We start from the raw sequence: 19,066 nt of genomic DNA on the forward strand, positions 1-19,066 counted from the left end.
TATCCCCCCGTATAGAAATAGCGGCACTCTCTCTTACATCAAGTTCATGAAAATGCAGCATCTTCCAAACAAAATCATTTCTCCTCATGTGAAGAAAATTCTTAAAATCTTCAACTAATTAGCAAATGAAAAAGAAAAAAAGAATTCTCACCTTTCTGGGATCTGGATATCAATGTAAACATTAAGTAGTTGTCCTCCTAAGACATAGCCAATAGCAGGCCCCAGCAGTGACATGGCATAGCCAATTCCTAGAAGAGAAAAAAAACATTATTTACCATACATATTTAAAGCCTTCTTTTAAAGAAATCCCTAGATCTTATTGATCTTATTAATGTTTATAAATTCCTTAAGTGTGGGAGGCAGAGATCTTGCCAACCTCTTCTCAGTGGTTTGTGGAGACAGGACAAGGGGTAACGGCCACAAGGTAGAGCACAGGAAGTTCTGCACCAACATGTGAAAGAACTTTCTCCACAGTGAGGGTGACAAAGCTGGACAGGCTGCCCAGGGAGGTTGTGGAATCTCCTTCTCTGGAAATATTCAAGGCCTATCTGGACACCTACCTGGAAAACCTGCTCTAGGGCTTCTGCTTTGGCAGGGGATTTGGGCCTAATGTTATCTTGAGGTCCCTTCCAACCCCTACAATTCTGTGATTCTATGAATTCTGTGAAATCAACTTCAGACCAAATGCTTTCGAGAAATCAGCTTGTTCTTTCAGTGTCATTACTTAGGGTATAGTGTGCAGAAGACCGTTTGTACCTGTACATCAACATGAAAATTAGCAGCTCTCATTAAAAGCTGCAACTCTGAGATGCAGCATAGACACTTCACTGACATATTTGCACATTATTAGATTGCCTTTTGTAGATTAAATCATAGGCACAAAATATGGAAAAACTTTCTGAACTAAAACTGTTACAAGCATCAGTTGTCAGTAGTACATGCATGCAATCTTTAAGAGTCTACATATTTAGGTGTAGTTTGAGTGTTAAGAGTTTTTTTGTTGGTGTTTTTTTTTTTTTTTTTTTAAGATCTGCCAAGATGAGAACAACACTGTTGACAGAAGTAATATCTGCCACTTGAGTTTGCAGAGGACTCAATCATGTGCACTTCAATTTACTGATGTGAGCCTAAAAATATAAAATCAGAGCTCTTAACTGCTTCTAGAGAAGAAAAAAGTTGCAGCTGTAAGTACTTGCTACTGAAGAACACTCTTAGGCCTATACATTTTTCTGTTTCAGTACATGATTTTCTTTATGTCACAATAGTCTCTTTGGCTCAGATCTGTAGCATGTTAGTACTGATGGCAGGACTGTCTGCAGATAGATGCTTGCAAGTAGCAGTCAGCTAGAGCTATCTAAATAAATGGTAAGACTTTATTGCCTATATTTTATGCATTTGCCCAGGTTGAAGAACCTAGATTTTCCAGTTTTTTCTATAGTGCTAGTTTTAGGAATATTTAGCACTATTGCAGTCTATTTAGACAGCAGAAAGTAATAGCAGGTAAGGGTAGAAGAGCACACTTGCACACCAGTAAGTCAGAATAAATATGGAGTTGATGTATCCCATTTTCTGTATTTTCAAAATAACGACATACTCACAGGACCACTCTGAATTTAAGTTCACATTCATCCTGCAGAATATCAGACTTCGATTAAAAGGCATTTATTTCCTCTTACAGACCATTCAGTTTAAATTATCATTTGAAACCACATAACTGTTCACCAGTTCTACATGTAAATGTCTCAGTTAAGCAAGCAGAAAACAGTCTTCATGAAGACAACCATTTTCAGAAGGCAATGAAAATAACAGTTCATGAATTGCAAAGTTTTAGTCAAAGATGCTATCACCTATTTACAGTTACTAACAGAAACTTTTAGGGTTTTTTGTTTTGGCTTTTTGTGATGCAAGAAGGTTTGTGTAAGACAGCAACACAATATACTTTAAATCCTTGGTACATTGCATTAGAGTTAAAAAAGAATTACAGTCAAAGCATAGCTTTCCGTCCACTCCTCATCTATTTTTGATGCATCATCCAGAGTACACTGTTGTCCTAAATTCAGCATTTGTCCAAAGATTGTACAAGAATCAAATTATTGTACAACCTATTACGTTTTATTTCTCTATACTTAGCAAAGTCTTGACTTTTCAGGTCATTTCTTGATCCCCTAATCATGTAGACAGTTTTATTTTCTGTTTCATTTATTTCAAATATTTCAAGCTGAAAATTTCAATTTTGCCTCCTTAGATATCGATTTAGAGTCTGGAAAACAACCCAGACATCTAAGATGTTTTAAATTCCTTCTGGGAGTTTTCAGTACAGCCGATATACTTCTACCAGTTTATATGTGAAATGGCGAAAGTACTGACCATCTTCATATCCATTGAAAACACCCTAAAAATTCAACCAATTAGGCAGGGAAAATGCATATAACACAGAATGCTGATTGGAAGCATTAAAAACTATAAGTAATTAGTATTCCTTCATTTTCTAACAGCCCCACAGTAAGACATAAATCCATTTTCCATGTTTCTAGGCAATCCTTTAACTTTCCCTTGTACTTTCAGGTAGAGAAGCATACTTCCATTATTTCCTCCTTAAATGCCAATTTTTTTGTGACTAGAGGGCTGCATTGATCTCATGATGTACAGGAGTGTCCCTACAGACAGGGATGCCCATTGTTAGAAGACAACCAAATGAAGCATAAAGGAAGGTATGGCTATTGGGCTGATAAACAGTAGCTTTCATTACCTACAAGAACAGAATGCAAGTTTTACTCAAAATTCTTGTTGTTTGTAGCCAAGCTGTATTAACCACTTTGATTAATCACTTTCAGTTGCTGATAGGAAACATCAGGAGAGGTGCAAAGTGACCTTATGGTATCTATGGTAACTATTGGTATCTAAAGTAACTACTGAAGAAATTTCACACTTACTGAATACTATCAGTTACGTATTACAGAACTATTTTATGCATATAAGCAAAAATTGAAAAAAGATTTGAGGAGTATATAGAAGAATTTGTAAGATAGTGTAGTCTATGATCTACACAGACAGCGTGTTATAAACAGCTTTTTAAAACTTACCTATATAAAGAGAAGACTTGTGCTTTGGGACACTATCATCAATAAAAGCTGTCCCCAAAGTATACAGTGGCGTTCCTCCAACTCCCAGCAGCAGCTGTCCCAGTATAAAGACATAAAGGTAGTTCGAAAGTGAAGACTTTGTGTTGGCACTGCAGGTGAAGTTTGTAGAGCTTGTTCCTGAAATTTGGCATGTATCTGAATGACAGAAACACAAAACCTTTAAAATTGTTACCCAACTGAAGATAGATATGTATGTGTTCTACGTGTACATATCTACTAAATATTAACTAAAATATTCTGCACTATTAATGCTAGGCTCCCATTTTAGTTTTCACCCCTGCTAAAGAGTCCTATATGACACCACCCAAGACTTCCATGACATAGTGCCCTCTGAAAGAAATACAATTATGGCTTGGTTTTTGTTTCTATTCCTTGAAGAAAATATGGATGAAATAGCCTATTAAAATACTTCAGCTTTTTCAAAGTATTATTGACCTTATGTATGCAAAAAATACCAAATGGTTATTCAAGAGTTACTTCATGAACATTCTTTGGAAACAGACATTTTTTTGTTCTTGTACTTCATAAAGGTTCTACGGAGCACTAACAGCAACCTCCATTTTGAAGTGACAGAGGAAATAGTGGCCTGAAAAACAGGAGGAAAGTTGGACTGTTGGAGAGGAAAAACAGCAGTGAGAATCATAAGTGAAAGTCTTCCCTTCTCATACCCTGTTTTTGAAAAAGGACTTCCCTGGAAAAAGCACACCCCACGCAAACCACCATGCCTCTGTCTCTATATGCACATATACAGACAAAAGAGGGAATCAAAAGGCAGAACAGCCTAAGGTTGCATCCACTCCTGTAATGTTTGACTTTATGAGGAGAGAATCAAAAAGGGAAGAAATGAAGTCAGGGGGTATGTTTTCTCTTTCCCCCCTCCTTGCTATCACTGCACTTTTAGTAGCACATTTCTTTCCAAGCTGCTCTGAAGAACAGTGTACAACCCTGAGGAAGAAAGATAATATACCTGTCAGTTCAGTGAAACTGAAACAAGCCATCCTGAGGAACAAAAACTATCTCCAGATCAGGTAATTAGACCAATCAATGCTTTGGGTTCACAAAACAAAGATCAAGAAAAAGCTTGCCATGCAGTTTGCTTAACTAGAAGGCTACTTGGGTGTTGTCATAAATGCATCCCTGGGGTTTATCATAACTTTCTCCAGAAAGAACAGCATCATAGTTTGATAAAACAAGAGGAAATGGCCTTAAATTGCACCACAGGAGGTTTAGGGTGGTATTAGAAAAAAATTTATTCACTAAAAGGGTTGTGAAGTATTGGAACAGACCGCCCAAGGAAGCAGTTGAGTCACCATCCTTGGAGGTCTTCCAAAAGCATGTAGAAGTAGAGCTTAGTTACATGATTTAATGCTGGGCTTGGCCATGCTAGGTTAAACATTGAACTAGATCATAGAAGTCTTTTCTGACCTGAATGATTCTATAATAGTGATAGCAGAGTCATGTACCACACAATCAGTAAATCAGGGCTACTGTACAAAAAGTGGCCAACATAGAGTCATGGAATACCTCACTTCAAGAGGAGTCAATATTTTCCTTCCTTCTATTTAGGAAGGATCTTCATTTTAATGTTGAAGTCATATAAGGAATATTATGAAGTAATGTTCTCAAAACTTTAATTCTGGAGTAGATTTTCCATTTAGTGTCAATTCAGTTAACAAATTTTCTACAGAAAACAGCAATGCTGAAATCTTAAATCAAGTTCACTTTGTACTATTATTATGCACAGCATCTAAAATTAATTATCACAAGACACCACGTTCCACAATAGTTTGTTAACCATGTTCATGTGCAGCATATATAACCACAAACGTGTTCTATACATTTTAACCTTAAATGCCCATTAGGTCAGTCTAAAACAGCACCTAACTACTTATTTAGTGTCATATATAAGCATCTTGTTAATATACATATCTGAAAACAAGCAACTGTGCAAGGAAATGGCATGAATTTTATTAGGTGAAAAGAAAGATACAGCCCAGTTTGAGATCTAGGGACAGCCACATGAAATAAGCAGATTACACTCACTAATGGCAATCCAACTCTGACATTGGTTCAAGAATCACTATCTGCACACCCTGTGGATTTGTTCACATAAATCTAAAAGCCTGTGCCACTGTGCTGCTAATTGAGTATTGCTTCTCTTCAGCTCTTCAGTTTACATGCCATAGGATAACTTATCTTGTTGTCACAATAATTATCACACTAGTTTCTTTTCAGAACCACGCTATCCAGACTTTAACTACAAAATTAACAGAACCATCAATATATACTTTAATACAGTTATAATCCTTTATTTCCATCACTTAAAAAATATCAATAAATAAGTCTGATAATTCAGCAAGTATATATACGCATTTGCTGATAGGGATCATGGACTCTATATTCCATTGCAAGAAACATTTTAGAAGCAAAGAGGATTTACCACGGAAGTTATGAGACTTTGAACTAGTGTAAGTCAAAATGGCCAAATGACAAATTACTGTCCCTACTTCAGACATTTGTGTCATCCAACCTTGTCGTTTCTTTACTAATACAAAGTTTCAAACAGTTAAACAGATTGGCACAGGTTAAACCTAACCTTGATTAGTTCCACAAGCCTGTTTGCTGCAGTCATAAGAACTATAAACAAAAAAGGCACTGACTTTTACATGATCATAGAAGTCTAACCTGAGATAAGCCAGGCTGTGGGAAAAGTCTAGATGGGTGGCTGACCACTTATTTACTTTTTCTCTATAAACCTGTTCTCACTTCTAAAAGTCACTGGATTTAACTGGTATTTTGAAGGGCAGAGCTGCTTTAATGGCAACACAAATACAGTTAGTCATTATAAACATATTTCCATTCTTTCCTCTGACATAACTACCTGAATCCAAGCTATGTAAAGGCCGAAGTATTCCCAAAGACCTAATTCAACATAATAGCCAAGGAGGCAGAACCAATTGTGAGATGTTTTAGCAATTACGTTAATTAGAAACAAGACAGGTCAAGACTAGCTTTACTCACACCTTAAAAAGCAGCAAGTAGATGTGTTCATTTTCATTTGGTTTTGTATGTGTTCTTACTTTTTAATATTAAAAAAAAAAAAAAAAACAAGATGTGAAGAATAAGAAAAAATAGCTTAGTTTCTGTTCCTTCTTAGAAGTTTGTCTCTCCTGTAGGTTTTGAAAGGGAAGGTCTTTCTGAAAGCATCAATAAATATTCTAAATAAAGACTATATTCTTAGCTTCTACAGACAGATGTTCTGTAATATCGTAAGTGCTATAGAGAAACATACCAAGTAAAGAACAGCAGTGCTACCCATTATCTGACTAATCTCAGTCTTAGAGCAAAGCTAACAAAGCTAACAGAAACAGGCATGCCAACAGTGCAAGAGTAAACAGTCAAATTAGAAGCTGGCATCACAATGTCATCACCCCTCCTCATTTTAAAGATGTTCTCATCTATCACCAATAGTACCCAAACGCCACAGCCTGCTTTAGCCTTTAATTTGTCCTCAACATATTCTAAGAAAGTGTGTCAAGAACTGCCCTTCTGAGAAGATGCATTAATTCTCAGACCCTAGTAGACTAATTCAGAGTTTCCAGCAAAACAGGGAACTGAAGAAAGGTGCCCAAGTCATTCTAACTCATCACCTCATTAAATCACACCATATGCATTTCCACTCAAAAGGCTAACATCTGTTGTTATCCCAAACTGATATTTTCCTGAAGACACATTACTGAAGGGATTCATAGAATAATTCAGATTGCTAGAGATATCTGGAGGTCATTTAGTCACTGACCAATTTGCTCAGAACTCCACAAGGTCTTGAAAAGCCCCAAAGACAAAGACCATGCAGTCTCTTTGGGTAACCTGTTCCAATGCTTGACGGTCCTCACAATGAAGCTATCCTCCTTCTGTGAAGTGAATACCTATGTTTCACATTTGCTGCAAAAGCCATCTCACACAAAGTCAATTGTTTCAACTGAGATGGAAGTTTAAAAGTCTGTTGATTATAACATCATTCCTACTGTGGTATTTACAGTACTCTGTACTGTCTCAAAGAATAGTTTCATTACAGAAAAAAATCACTAGATGGAGCTCCTAACTCCGAATACAAGAACCAGCTCAGAACCTGAAGACCCTATGTAACGTTAATAAATCATAACAAACAGATGACTACATCTAGATTACATTTTTTAATCTGAAGAATTTTTGGAGATCAGACAAGATATGTGTTTGCTATCGCTACTTTTTTCCCATAAACAGGTAGTCCACTGGTCAGCTACTCATTCAATAAGAATGAAATTAAGCTATTCCTATAGAGTGATATAAGCATGTCCAATGCAGTAGCTTTATCATGTAGGGATATCATTTATCAGGGTATCGTGTGCACATACTCAGAATAAAAGCACATGAGCATTGCATGCTAAAATAACTTCCAGTTGTCCGCAAGCCTTATAATGGAGACTAGACATAGTTTAATAGTTTAAGTTCCATGTTAGATTTATTTATTCACCTGACAATCATATTAAATGTTGCACTGAACTATATTTCATAATTATACTTTAGGTGAAACTCACTAATTACATACAACTGATGAACAGAAATGATCAAGTAACCAACTAGTTAACTGTTCAACAATAGATGAGGTGGTACATTTTCATACAAAGCACCAAGAAACAAATAGACTGCAAAATTAGGATGTTACACTTCCAAATGGAGTTCACTCCCAATAAATTAAGTCTATAATAAAACAGCCATCCAAAAATAATAAGCAACAAGGAAGGCTGTGGGGTGGTGTTTGTGTGTGTTTTTTTTTTTTTTTTTGGGGGGGGGGGGGGGGTGCTGCTATTAAATTCTACAACTAAGTGCATAGCCTTTTCATATAGACATTTCATCAACATCAGAATTAGCTAAATCAGACATATAATAAAATCATGTACTGTGGTTAATTTCACTGTTAAAGGATGCTGCTGAATGGCACCTGTAGACTTATACTCAGTCTTCCATAGTCCACACATGCCCTGGACTTTGTAGTCATTTATCTTTGATAGCATTTGGTTTTAGTCAGTTTAGGACCTTAAATCTGCTCACTTCAGCAGTCACACCTTGGGCATCTGTATTACAACAGTCAAAGAAACAGCATGATTTTGATCAGCTTAAGGGGACATGGAAAAAAAAAGCACATGCTCCATTTGAAATTTTCTAGCTTTTAGATTTCAAGAAGTTAATATAGAACTTAAGGTATAGAATTCCTACAGCATCTTTAAAGGCAAATGAAATGGCAGACGTATTGATAAAACAGGAACAGACTGAGATTCCAAACAGAATTGGTACAAGGGCGAAGAGATTAGTTGCAATACTTTGCTGACTCCCTTCAAAACACCTGCTCAGTCAATATTTCATTTCAATAAAAAACAAAGCTAAAAACACGTCAGAACATTATTTAAATTAAGTTCAGCTTCTCTTACATACTAGTGGAGTAGGGAGGGTAATACTAAAACTGACATTGGGAAAAAGTTCTGTAGCATAGCCAGAAGCAACTAAGCTGTTGCTGTTCTACTATGGGTTTATATATAATCTCTTGTTTGTAGCCTCCAAACATTGAAAAATCTTGTTTTGATTTTCCTCCAATTTGCCCTTACTCCATTAAAACTTGAACTAACTTCTGACATCTATCTGTTGGATGGCAAACAACAGTTCACCTATAACCAAAGTTGTTTAATTAATGGTCAATATCTGGATAGCGCATGGAAGTGCAAGGCAAGATGTGATGAACACAAAAAATGACCTGAGAATCAACAACTGGAATACTAAGAACCTTCCGTAAGATTGCTCAATAGCTACTGTTTTTTGTTGTTTTTTTTTTTTTAACTAACACTCTAATACGCTTAGTTATTATAGACACATCTGGTTAAGCACTACAATAACAATTAAAACAATCAAAGATTAAGTCAACCTACTTTAAAGATATCTGGATGTTTCTTTATTAACTACAGGTGAGCCACTACATAGAGATACAAGTATGTGGCATTAAATTTACAGGACTCAAAGTCATTTTATGAGGAAAGCTACATAAGATCTCAGAGCAGACTACCACCATTTCAGTACCGTTTTGTTCTGTGCAGTTCAGTTTTGAGTGTTTCCTCTATATTTCAAACAAACCCACAAGTTTACATCATCATTTTAGACAAACCTAGTGAAACTTCTTAATGAATTATTCAGGATGATTTTACAGTAGACAACAGTTCAAAGCACAACAAAATTGCAATATGTAGTAGCCTTTTGACAGGAAGACAGTAAGCCTGACAGCTTTTGTTTAAGATTTATTCTACTTCTCTAACCTATCTTCATACTGGGTCTGGCTGGGATAGCGTTAACAGCTATGTTATGTTATGCAGCAGCCCATGTAGTGCTGTGCTCTGCACCTACAGCTAGAACAGCATTGGTATCACACCAGTGTGTAGTCTATTGCTGAGCAGTGCTGGCACTGCACCAAGACTGTCCAACACGCAGAAGACAGTAGGATGGCAAGAGGTGGGGAATGGCAACAGGGCAGCTGAGAAACCAACCAAGGGGATATTCCATGCCTTATGCAGTCACACTCAGCAATAAAAGGCATGGAAGGGAAAGGAGAGTGGTGCTCTCATTATGAAGACATCTGTCCTCCTAAACAACCACTATGTGTATTGAGGCCCTGCTTCCCAGGACACAGAAACATTTCTCCTTGATGGGAAGTACAGAATAATTTTCTCTGTGCTTCTACAAGGCCTTTGTTTGGAGTTCAGCTGCACAGCAAGGTAAAAATCACCACATACTTGTATCCTTATTCACAAAGAAAAAGTCAAATCATTTTTAATCAAGTTAGGCTTTCATTGCATTCATCAGTCCAAATAAAAAAGCATTTTACTCTACCATTGCATGTAAGTACAGATCTGACTCAGACCTCTTCTGAAAAAGCAAGTCCAGTGTAGAGACAGCTCTTGAACTCATGGATTTCACTTTCACTTCCATTGTTAGAGACAATGTTACCCCACTTTTAGGGCTTCAAAGATTAACTAAGGGTTACCAAATTAAAAGTTGCACTAGCTCACTATGGAGATTTCAGAAAAAAAAAATAAACCAAAACATAAGAATAAGCTTACCTTCACGCTTAGCTCCAAATTGGTATTTTCCACTACTGAAATGTGGTAAGGAAAATATAAGTGAGCCCAATCCTAGCATAAATGCTGAGAAAGCCAGCCATCGTGGTTTGTGCCCTCTTTCTCCAAAGAAAGATACGAAAAGTGACAATATACAAAAAGCAATGTCATAGCTTGCAGAGATTAAGCCAGTGAGGGAACTGTTCAACTCATAACGCTTCTCAATTGTTGAAATACTAATGTTAATCAGGCCATTTACCACAATACCTGCAAGAGAACAAAAAAAACATACTTAGTCAAAAGTACTTAATTTGATGGGGTTGCAACAGTAAACTTACTATTGTGTAACAGAAGGGTTACAATGAATATACTTGCAAAGCCACACTTTAAGGTATTTATTAACATTAAAATCTGAGCATATAGTGGATTAACACATTGACAATTTAAACCAGCCAATCTGCACAGGAACTACTCCATTTTATTCTCTCCTGTGGGCATTAAAGATTTAACACTCAAGTATTCATCCAGCAAACTATCATGCCCCAAGCTCTGCTAATGTATTCCATTCAGATTCCAGATTCAGTTTGAAGCACAAACTTCAAAGTGACTATATTACGTTTTCAGAAGATACTGTACAAATTAAAATTAATTAGTCAAGGTAGTGACCTGCATTAGACTACAAACTAAGACTGAATCAAGTTATTTAACAATACATAGCCTTCAAATAATTGTATCAAACATATTTCCTCCCTATGATCACAAAGAAAAGATATAAGAAGGCTTTTGAACATGCATCTTCCACTACAATATTAAAAAAGTATAAAGCTATTTGAAAACACTGCAACTCCTTCAGGGCAACTGAGGTGATTTACTTTAACTGACAAAAATGTTTGCCCTCTGAATCTTTATTTTCTCTGAAGCTGAAGTATCAGACGACCTGGAAAAAATAGGCCTTGCAAGAACTGCCCTACTTAGGCAGAGGCAAAAAGCAAACTCCAAAAAACAACTGATCCAAAAGCAGAAGTTAAGCCAGTTGCAGTTTCCAGTGAATGCTTATACACACCGTGCATTTTTACAAAAGCTTTGGCTGCAGGTACTAATTTCTATCTGCCTCATGTTCTGTTTGCATTTGGGACAATGCAAAGTAGCTAAAGTTTATTTTTAACAGTCCCGAAAATATGATTCTGTTACAAATGAGATGAATATCTGTACTTTATAACATTGCTAAATAACTCCCTGATAGTCTAATTAAATTGTGCCTGTAATAAAATGTATACATTGGGAAAGTTAGGAGGTCTTGAAGTCACAGCTGCAAATAAGATTCAGAGTTCTGAAACCTCAGAGATGAGTGTTTAGCATCTCTTCAGACACAGGCCCTATAGTTATCCCTCTTATTCCTAAAAATTCAAACATGATTCTCTACTATTGTTCCAAGAACAGCACAGGACGACGGCTGGCTGGGGACAGCAATAGATTTAAGTTAGCTTTCAACAAGCATTGCACTGTCCAGAAGTGCAACTACACAAAGCTGAATTTCAGAGCTGTCTAGAGTCCCCTACTTATTAAAAAAATTACTCTAGAACTGTGATCAACCAGCTGTTTTCCTATCACTGGAATCTTCCCCACAACTAAGCACTTCAGCTTTCTGTACCAAGAGCCGCCTCCTTACAATCTTAATTTTCTGATACACCACTGTGGCCTTTTTATTAAGATAGTTTCACCTGTCAGTCTGGCCACCACACTTAAATTCATATAGGATTAACAGAAGTATTCAGGTGTGTCTCCATGCAATTATTTATTCCTTTGGAAACTTTCTTCTAAAGGAGCAGTGACCAAAGAACAATGCTAGCATGAAGGAATGAACAAACAAATTTTCCTATTTGAAAAGCACATTGAACATTTGCTAAAGCTTTAAAACATTCATGCGAAGTAAGTGACCTACTCAACGAGTTGATTACCAAATTAGAAGGCATTGTCTTTTGCTTGTTGTTTAGCTGTCTCCTTTGAATTTACAACCTAAAAGCTATAAAAAACCTTGCAATGCAACCTTGCAATGCAATCCAATTTTATTGGATAATTAGATTTCAACTGTAAAAATGCAGATGTGATAAATGGCAGCACAACGTCTCTGATGCCATCATCTAGTGGATAACCACTAAAGTCTCCTCAGGAAAAACACAACCTGTTTGATCTCAACACTTAAATAGTAGTATAGAGATTATGTTTTAACTGTCGACATCCAAAACATTACTGTCCTACCACATGCTTAAGTACACCATGCACTGATCCCTAAAACACCGATTAATCATAAACCAAGTTCTTTTGCTCTAACAAAAAAAAAAAAGACCATATTTTATTCATCCATTTACCAAGGAGTACTCTACAGTTATTGTAACAGATTTAAAGCAGTAGTTTGCAGACACTCCATTAAAATAAGTGTCCTTCCAGTAACAAATCTAATCAGGATATAAAACATTAGTGTTACCTAGAATTTTCAGCTAGATTAGACTGGGCCAATCTCAAAGACTAGTTCTGTTGCTTTGTTTAACAGAAGTATTACTGACATCTAAAATAAATAGACTTTCTTGTGTTCAAAGTAGTGAGATAACTTTTACCTTGTGTGCTACTGTAACTATGAACTGCAGCATATCCAGTTACTGTATTGCAAGACGCAATCATACATTTATGCAATTCAAGTGCCATACAGAAATCAGGTATTAGTCATGTAACTGTGTTCTACGCAAATAAGTATTTTCTGTTCTGGAAATACAGGTTTCACCTGTACTTGAAACAAAAACAGACAAAAACAGAGTTAAGTTTCACCTGGAATCTACTAATTAGCTGAAATAGAGAAAATCAGCTGCTACTGATAACAACCACCTCTCTTCTAGGCCAGCTAGAAAGTAACCTGAGAAGCACATGACCTCAGTTACACACACACACTTCCTCATACACTGCAGATAACTACCTACTGTCTTCACTCAGTCTGTAAAGGGTCAACTGCAAAGACTTCTACACATCAGGAACATGTTAATGATTACTTCATTATTGTTCAGCACAGTAGGATAAAGTTTTCCTAGAGGTACATTGTCAATACAAAATGTTTACATTTTATCTTCCTCAGTGATTATTGCTGCAATTTGGAGAGTAAATCAAATACTTAGAAACAAACCCAGAGTACAGCAGCAGTTTAGATGAAAACATGCACCACACAACTAGGATTTGGAAGTTACCTAAACCCTGGAACTGCAACACCTGAATATTTTTGCAGCATCACATACAGCACTGAATCTTGTCTGTAAACTGTTCTTGTTTTTTCTGCTTCTCAAAAAAGAGTGGCAGTTCTAGTCTTCACTGCCCAGTTTCCTCCCACAGGCTAGCCAAAGCAAAAGGTACTTGTTCAGAAAGTCCAGATAACAAATCTTTAAGAATGCCACAAAGTATACGGTAGCCAGGCCTACATCAGCTTTCAAAGAAACATCAGATGTTTCCATACACTACGGCCCAAAATCTGAACTAGATTATAGATATCCCTCTGAGGTCTAGCATACATCTATGCATCTATGCTTATGGTAACAAGACCAAAGTAAGCATCTTAAGGAACACACATAGCATCTTAAGGGGACAGATATTCTGGAGATTTAAAAATTTTTTGCTATTGAAAACCTACCCTTTTAATAAAAGGTAAAATTCAAGTGATATTATTCAGCCAAACAAGCACTCAACACAACCTAGATTTTAAGAAACATTGCTATAATAAGTTGAAGTGCTGGAAGTAGTCAAGATGCAGTTTAGTACAATATATTCTGAAATGTTTCGATGTCAGTTTTCGGTCATGTTCAGTTTCCTATCTCTAATAAGTCTTCGGCAACTCAGTTGTCAAAGAAGTCTGTTATGTAAGAAATTCTTCTGTTGTGTATCCAGAGAAGGTCTACGAAGCTGGTGAAGGGCCTGGAGCACATGTTCTATTAGGAGTAGCTGAGGGACCTGTGGTTGTTTAGTCTGGAGAAGAGGAGGCTCAATTGAGACCTTATTGCTCTCTACAACTACCTGAAAGGAAGGTGTGGGGAGCTGGGGGTCGGCCTTTTCTCACAAGTGATAGGACTAGAGGGAATGGCCTCAAGTTACACCAGGGAAGGTTTAGGTTGGAAATGAGGAGACATTTCTTCTCAGAAAGAGCAGTCACTGGAATGAGTTGCCTAGGGAGGTGGTGGCGTCTCTGTCCCTGGGAGTGTTCAAGGAAAGGTTGGCCATGGTGCTTGAGAACATGGGTTAGTGGGTGACACTGGTGGTAAGGGGATGGTTGGACCAGGTGATCTTGGAGGTTTTCTCTAATCTTTATGATTCTAAAATTGATTCTGACTGATTCTTTTTACTGTTAGAGACAGTGTGAGCTAAGGCAAGAAAACTTAACAGTAATCATCTCCTGCTCATAACAGCTGCAGCATGGCTTCTCAAATACAGAGAAAGAACAACAGATACTACTCAAAACTCTAGACACTTTCCTAACCTAAAAGATGTATGTTAAGAAAAACAAGATTGAAAACAGGTTAAAATCAAAAAGAATTTGTGAAGACATGCTCTGAGAGACACTTATTCTTCTACAAAATTTTCCCAAGCAATGTGAGCAGCAGTCATATTTTTCTCGGTGTAAGAAGAGCCCCCAGCTCAGCTCTCCCAAGACCATCCCAATGATCTCAGTTTGGTTCCAGGCAGGTATACAGCCATCCACACCCTGGTTGCCTTTAGCACAAGCAACTTGCTCTCTTAGCACAGGACCTGTGCACACTCTCCCCCAGCCACATTCTTTATGTGCAACACAGATCAGCTTTAAAGCCTCAGACTTTTTCAGGTGACACAGCTTTCTTTTCTAGCTAGTCCTATGAAGTGCTAAACTGAAGGCTCTCTAAAGTCCTAACAAATCTCATCACCAACTACAGAAAATAAGGATGAGAATACCTGAAGCTGAACAACAGAAATTAAGAGCAAGCTGAACTTCGCATTCCCCTAAAGTTAAGCTGTTAGTTAAGCATTAGACAGATACGTGCAGTGTGATCCACAGAACAAGATTAGACTTTTGAAAGCCATCTTAATCACCCAGGGTTCCACCCAACCATGCCAAGCTTGTTTTTTTTTTTAAATTAGCAGTCAGGTAACAAAATGCACAACAGCTCTGTGTACACTTATAGCTCATGCTTTGTTTTCTGGCTTTTATGTTTTGTTGTGAGTGATGGGGAAGCAGTACCAACAGGAGCACAACGCTGGCAGGGCCAAAGCCTCGGCGGTGTTCAGAGGCAGGCAGAAAAAGAAAATAAAAAGAAGAATAGAGTTGAGTATGGAGAGCAGCATTGTGCAAGCAACTTCCCTCTCCAGCCCTGGGGTACCTTCTTCCCCTGGCGCAGCCGCTACCGCCACAGCTCAGCAATGGCACCGGGCTCTGGCAGCTCCGTGCTGGAGCCAGCACCTCTGTGCCCTACCCTGCGGCCCGGTGCCGGCTGGCCCGGGGACAGACACACCGCCACCTGCCCAGGGCTGCAAGCCCGCGGTTACCTTGGAAGATGGCCAGCAGGCTGTAGGCAGCCAGGTAGCCCTCAGGGTTGTTGCAGAGCTGCAGAGCCTTGGGGGTGCACCGGCCCCAGCCGCACGGACCCTCCTCGGCCGCCTCCGCCACGCCTCGGGACGGGGCTGGGGACGGGGACGGGGCTGGGGCTGGGGCTGGTGCCGGGGCTTCAGCATCGGCACCAGCACGGCTCGCGTGTCGCTGGCCGCTGAGGTCGGGGCTGGGGGGCTCAAAGGCCGGGTTCTCGATGCCGTCTCCCTTCATGCCGGTACCGGCTGCGAACAACGCCGGGGCGCGACGCTCTCCCTAAATACCGGCGGGGAGGGAGGGAAGGAGGGCGGGGCGGCACCGGGCCCGGCTCGGGCCCCGCAGGAGACAGGGGCAGGGGCAGGTGGCGGCGGCTTCCCCCTCCTCCCGAGGCCGAGCCCGGCTCCGCCACGCCACGCCCTGGCCGGGGCAAGGACGGCGGCGGCTGCCCCCGAGGAGCGCCCCGGGGCCGGGAGGGCAGGGCCGGGCCGTTAGGGCTGCCGCGGCCGTTGCCAAACACCTCGGAGCGCTCCTCGGGACGGCTGCGGAGAAGGGGGAGCCCAGCCCCGCCGCGGTGCTTTCCCGCTTTAGGCAAGCGAGCTGGCACGCTTCCCTCGGTGTGGAAACCCACTCACAATCCACCCCCCACCCCCCCCAAAAAAAAAAAAAAAAAAAAAAAACAAAACAAAACACAACTGGCCTTTGCAAATGTCATCCTTACAAAATGTCATTCCCCGGCTGCAGCGTAGAAAGTTTCCACCCGCAGGAGCTTCCCGTCATCGAGCAAGTCACTCGGACACCGGCCGCGGTAACTTGTCGAGCACACAAGGAAGTGCGGGGTGGGAATTACTTCACTCATCTGTGCAGGATCGACCGGGAAGGAGACCAGGGATCACTTAGCTGCCACCACTAGCGTTAATCTAGGGTAGCACAGGTGTGTCTCGTAGTTTTTCACCTTTTCGAGAGTGCAGTGCTTTAGAGGTAAGTGGAATAAAGTGGAGATGCCATCAGTGGCTTTGGCTCAGGGTCGCACTGAAAGCTTGGGCATCCTCCTGAATTCCCTGCTGAATTCCCCTCCTGCAGTCCCAACCTCACTTCCCATGGTGTCACAGCTCGTCAGAGGGAAGTATGCACTTTCAAATATTTGTTAGCAGCTACATGGAGATAACCCTCTGAAAAACAAAGCAAAGCAATGACAAATAAAAATAAAAATTAAAATAAAAATAAAAAAAGTTCTCCCTGCTGCTGCTGCTCTTTCTAGGGACAATGGCAGGAGCTGGGACCTGCGGGGTTCCCTGGACCTTGGACCTTCCTCACCTGCCCCTGCCTCAGCTACCTCACAGTCCCCCTTGGGCTTTGCCCACACCCTACAGCCAGAGCCCACAGGTAGCTACTCCCCAGCAAATCATTCCTCGGCTAGTCAGTGATGGCCCCAGACCCTGAAATTAGCTTGTCATCACTTCGGTCTGTAGACAGGGATGTTTTTTCCTCATCTGGTTACCAAAATATATCCCTGTAGCTAGCCTCTTGGGAGGTCTAAGGATGTGCCTAAACTAGCTGGCAAGCTAATCTGTTTCAGGAATAGCATATCAGTAAGGTCATCTTTGCCTATGTGGATTTTTTTTTAATTGTTTGTTTGCATTTTATTGTATTTTTTCTTTCATCTAATTAAAATAAAATAGGACATATCATTAGAAGTAATATCCTGATCTTCGCTAAAGCACTTATGTGCTAAAGTAGTAAGAATGATCCACTAAACTGCTAAATAATTGTACCGTCTTCCCTTGATCTGCTTGGTCTGTCAGGCTTTTTGTTATCTTCATCTACTGGGCCCCCTCCCAGATGATGGTTTTGGTTTTATCATCACAGGAAGGTTACAGAAAGGAAGGGAAAAAGAGAAGTGGAGCTCACTGTGAAAAATAGTTTGCCCAGCTGAAGTCAAGAACATTTTTTAAGAAAGTGTAGGAGTTGTAGTACTGTGGTATCTGCTCTAGGCCCTTACAGAATGAACCAGAGAATTAAATAGGAATGAACTCTCAAGAGGGTTTATGTCACCTACTAGAATACAGATTTTAGGAGAAAGCCACAGGGAGAGGGAGACAAATAGAGAAATAAAATACGAGGTATATTTGCACTGGTTTTATTGCTTGAGTGATACTGTTGCTTCTTAACAGGCAATTTATAGAGAAATGCAGCAGATCCTAACAATTTTTATAAAATGCTTTATTATGAGACATCGTTTAAAACTATTATATAAGTTTAAATTCACAACATTCAAGACTAGATATACAACCCACCTGAAAATGTCAATCAACAACAGCTTTCTAGGAAGGTATCTAGACTGCAGAGTTAAAAACGATAATAGATGTTAAGGGGAATAATTTGATGGACTGGATGGAAATTGCTGCTGGAAAAGGTGAATGTGACCATACAATGTATGTGTATTTTTATTAGAACTAATTGTGGTGGTGTAGCAGTAGGTAGTCACCACACCTCTATCTCACTTCATCTCCTCATCAGGAGAGGAAGAGAAGATAGATGAAAAAAAAAAAAGCACATGGGTTGAGATAAAAATTGGGAGATCATTCATCAATTACCATCATGGGCAAAACATATTCAGCATAGGGAGACTAATGCTATTTATTGCCTATTGATAGCAGACAAAAGCAGAGAGAAACTAAAAGCAAACTAAAATACCTTCCCCATGCATCGGCCACCCTATTCTACCTCCTCCCCTCAAACAGCGCAAGGGAACAGTGAATGGGGGCTTCAGTCAGGCCTAGACACTTCATTTCAGCTTCTCATTCACTCCTTAACAGCCTTCCTCTGCCCCTGCTCCATGTGGGGTCCCTCCCATGGGATACTGTCTTTCCCGAACTGATCTTGTGTGGGTTTTCCACAGGCAGCAGCTCTTCAAGAATCAATAAACTACCATAAGGAAAAGAAAGACAAAAAGAAAAATCTGAAACAAATGATCAAACCGACCATATTATTTTTTTATTCTAAGTTCAAAGGTGATTAATCTTTAAGGGGGGAGAGTTTGGGAGCAAACTTCTAATAGATTTATTGAATTATAAAACTCTTTAGACGGAGCACAATCAATTTATGACTAGAATAAAGGCACAAGAATTGCCTATCTCTGATGTCTTTTTCTGATCCAAAGTTCCTGTGAAGTGGGAATGGGAAACTGCAAT

The 19,066-nt window shown here is 39.4% G+C and overlaps 1 protein-coding gene across 2 annotated transcripts in view; it reads right to left on the bottom strand.

Annotated features, from left to right (window-relative positions):
* The window catches only part of LOC309889593 (solute carrier organic anion transporter family member 4C1-like), a gene marked incomplete at its 5' end in the record, with an annotated part of 31,973 nt that extends 15,864 nt beyond the window's left edge, over window positions 1-16,109 (bottom strand). For both annotated transcript variants that reach the window (XM_082782467.1, XM_082782466.1), the window contains 4 exons: window positions 152-248; window positions 3,084-3,278; window positions 10,289-10,552; window positions 15,836-16,109. In XM_082782467.1, coding sequence (XP_082638593.1) covers window positions 152-248; window positions 3,084-3,278; window positions 10,289-10,552; window positions 15,836-16,109 — 830 coding nt within the window. The remainder of the gene's footprint in view (window positions 1-151; window positions 249-3,083; window positions 3,279-10,288; window positions 10,553-15,835) is intronic.
* Between the last annotated feature and the right edge of the window lie 2,957 nt (window positions 16,110-19,066).

The sequence above is a fragment of the Aythya marila genome (genome assembly GCF_965140915.1).
Source record: "Aythya marila genome assembly, chromosome: Z".
Lineage (NCBI taxonomy): Eukaryota > Metazoa > Chordata > Aves > Anseriformes > Anatidae > Aythya > Aythya marila.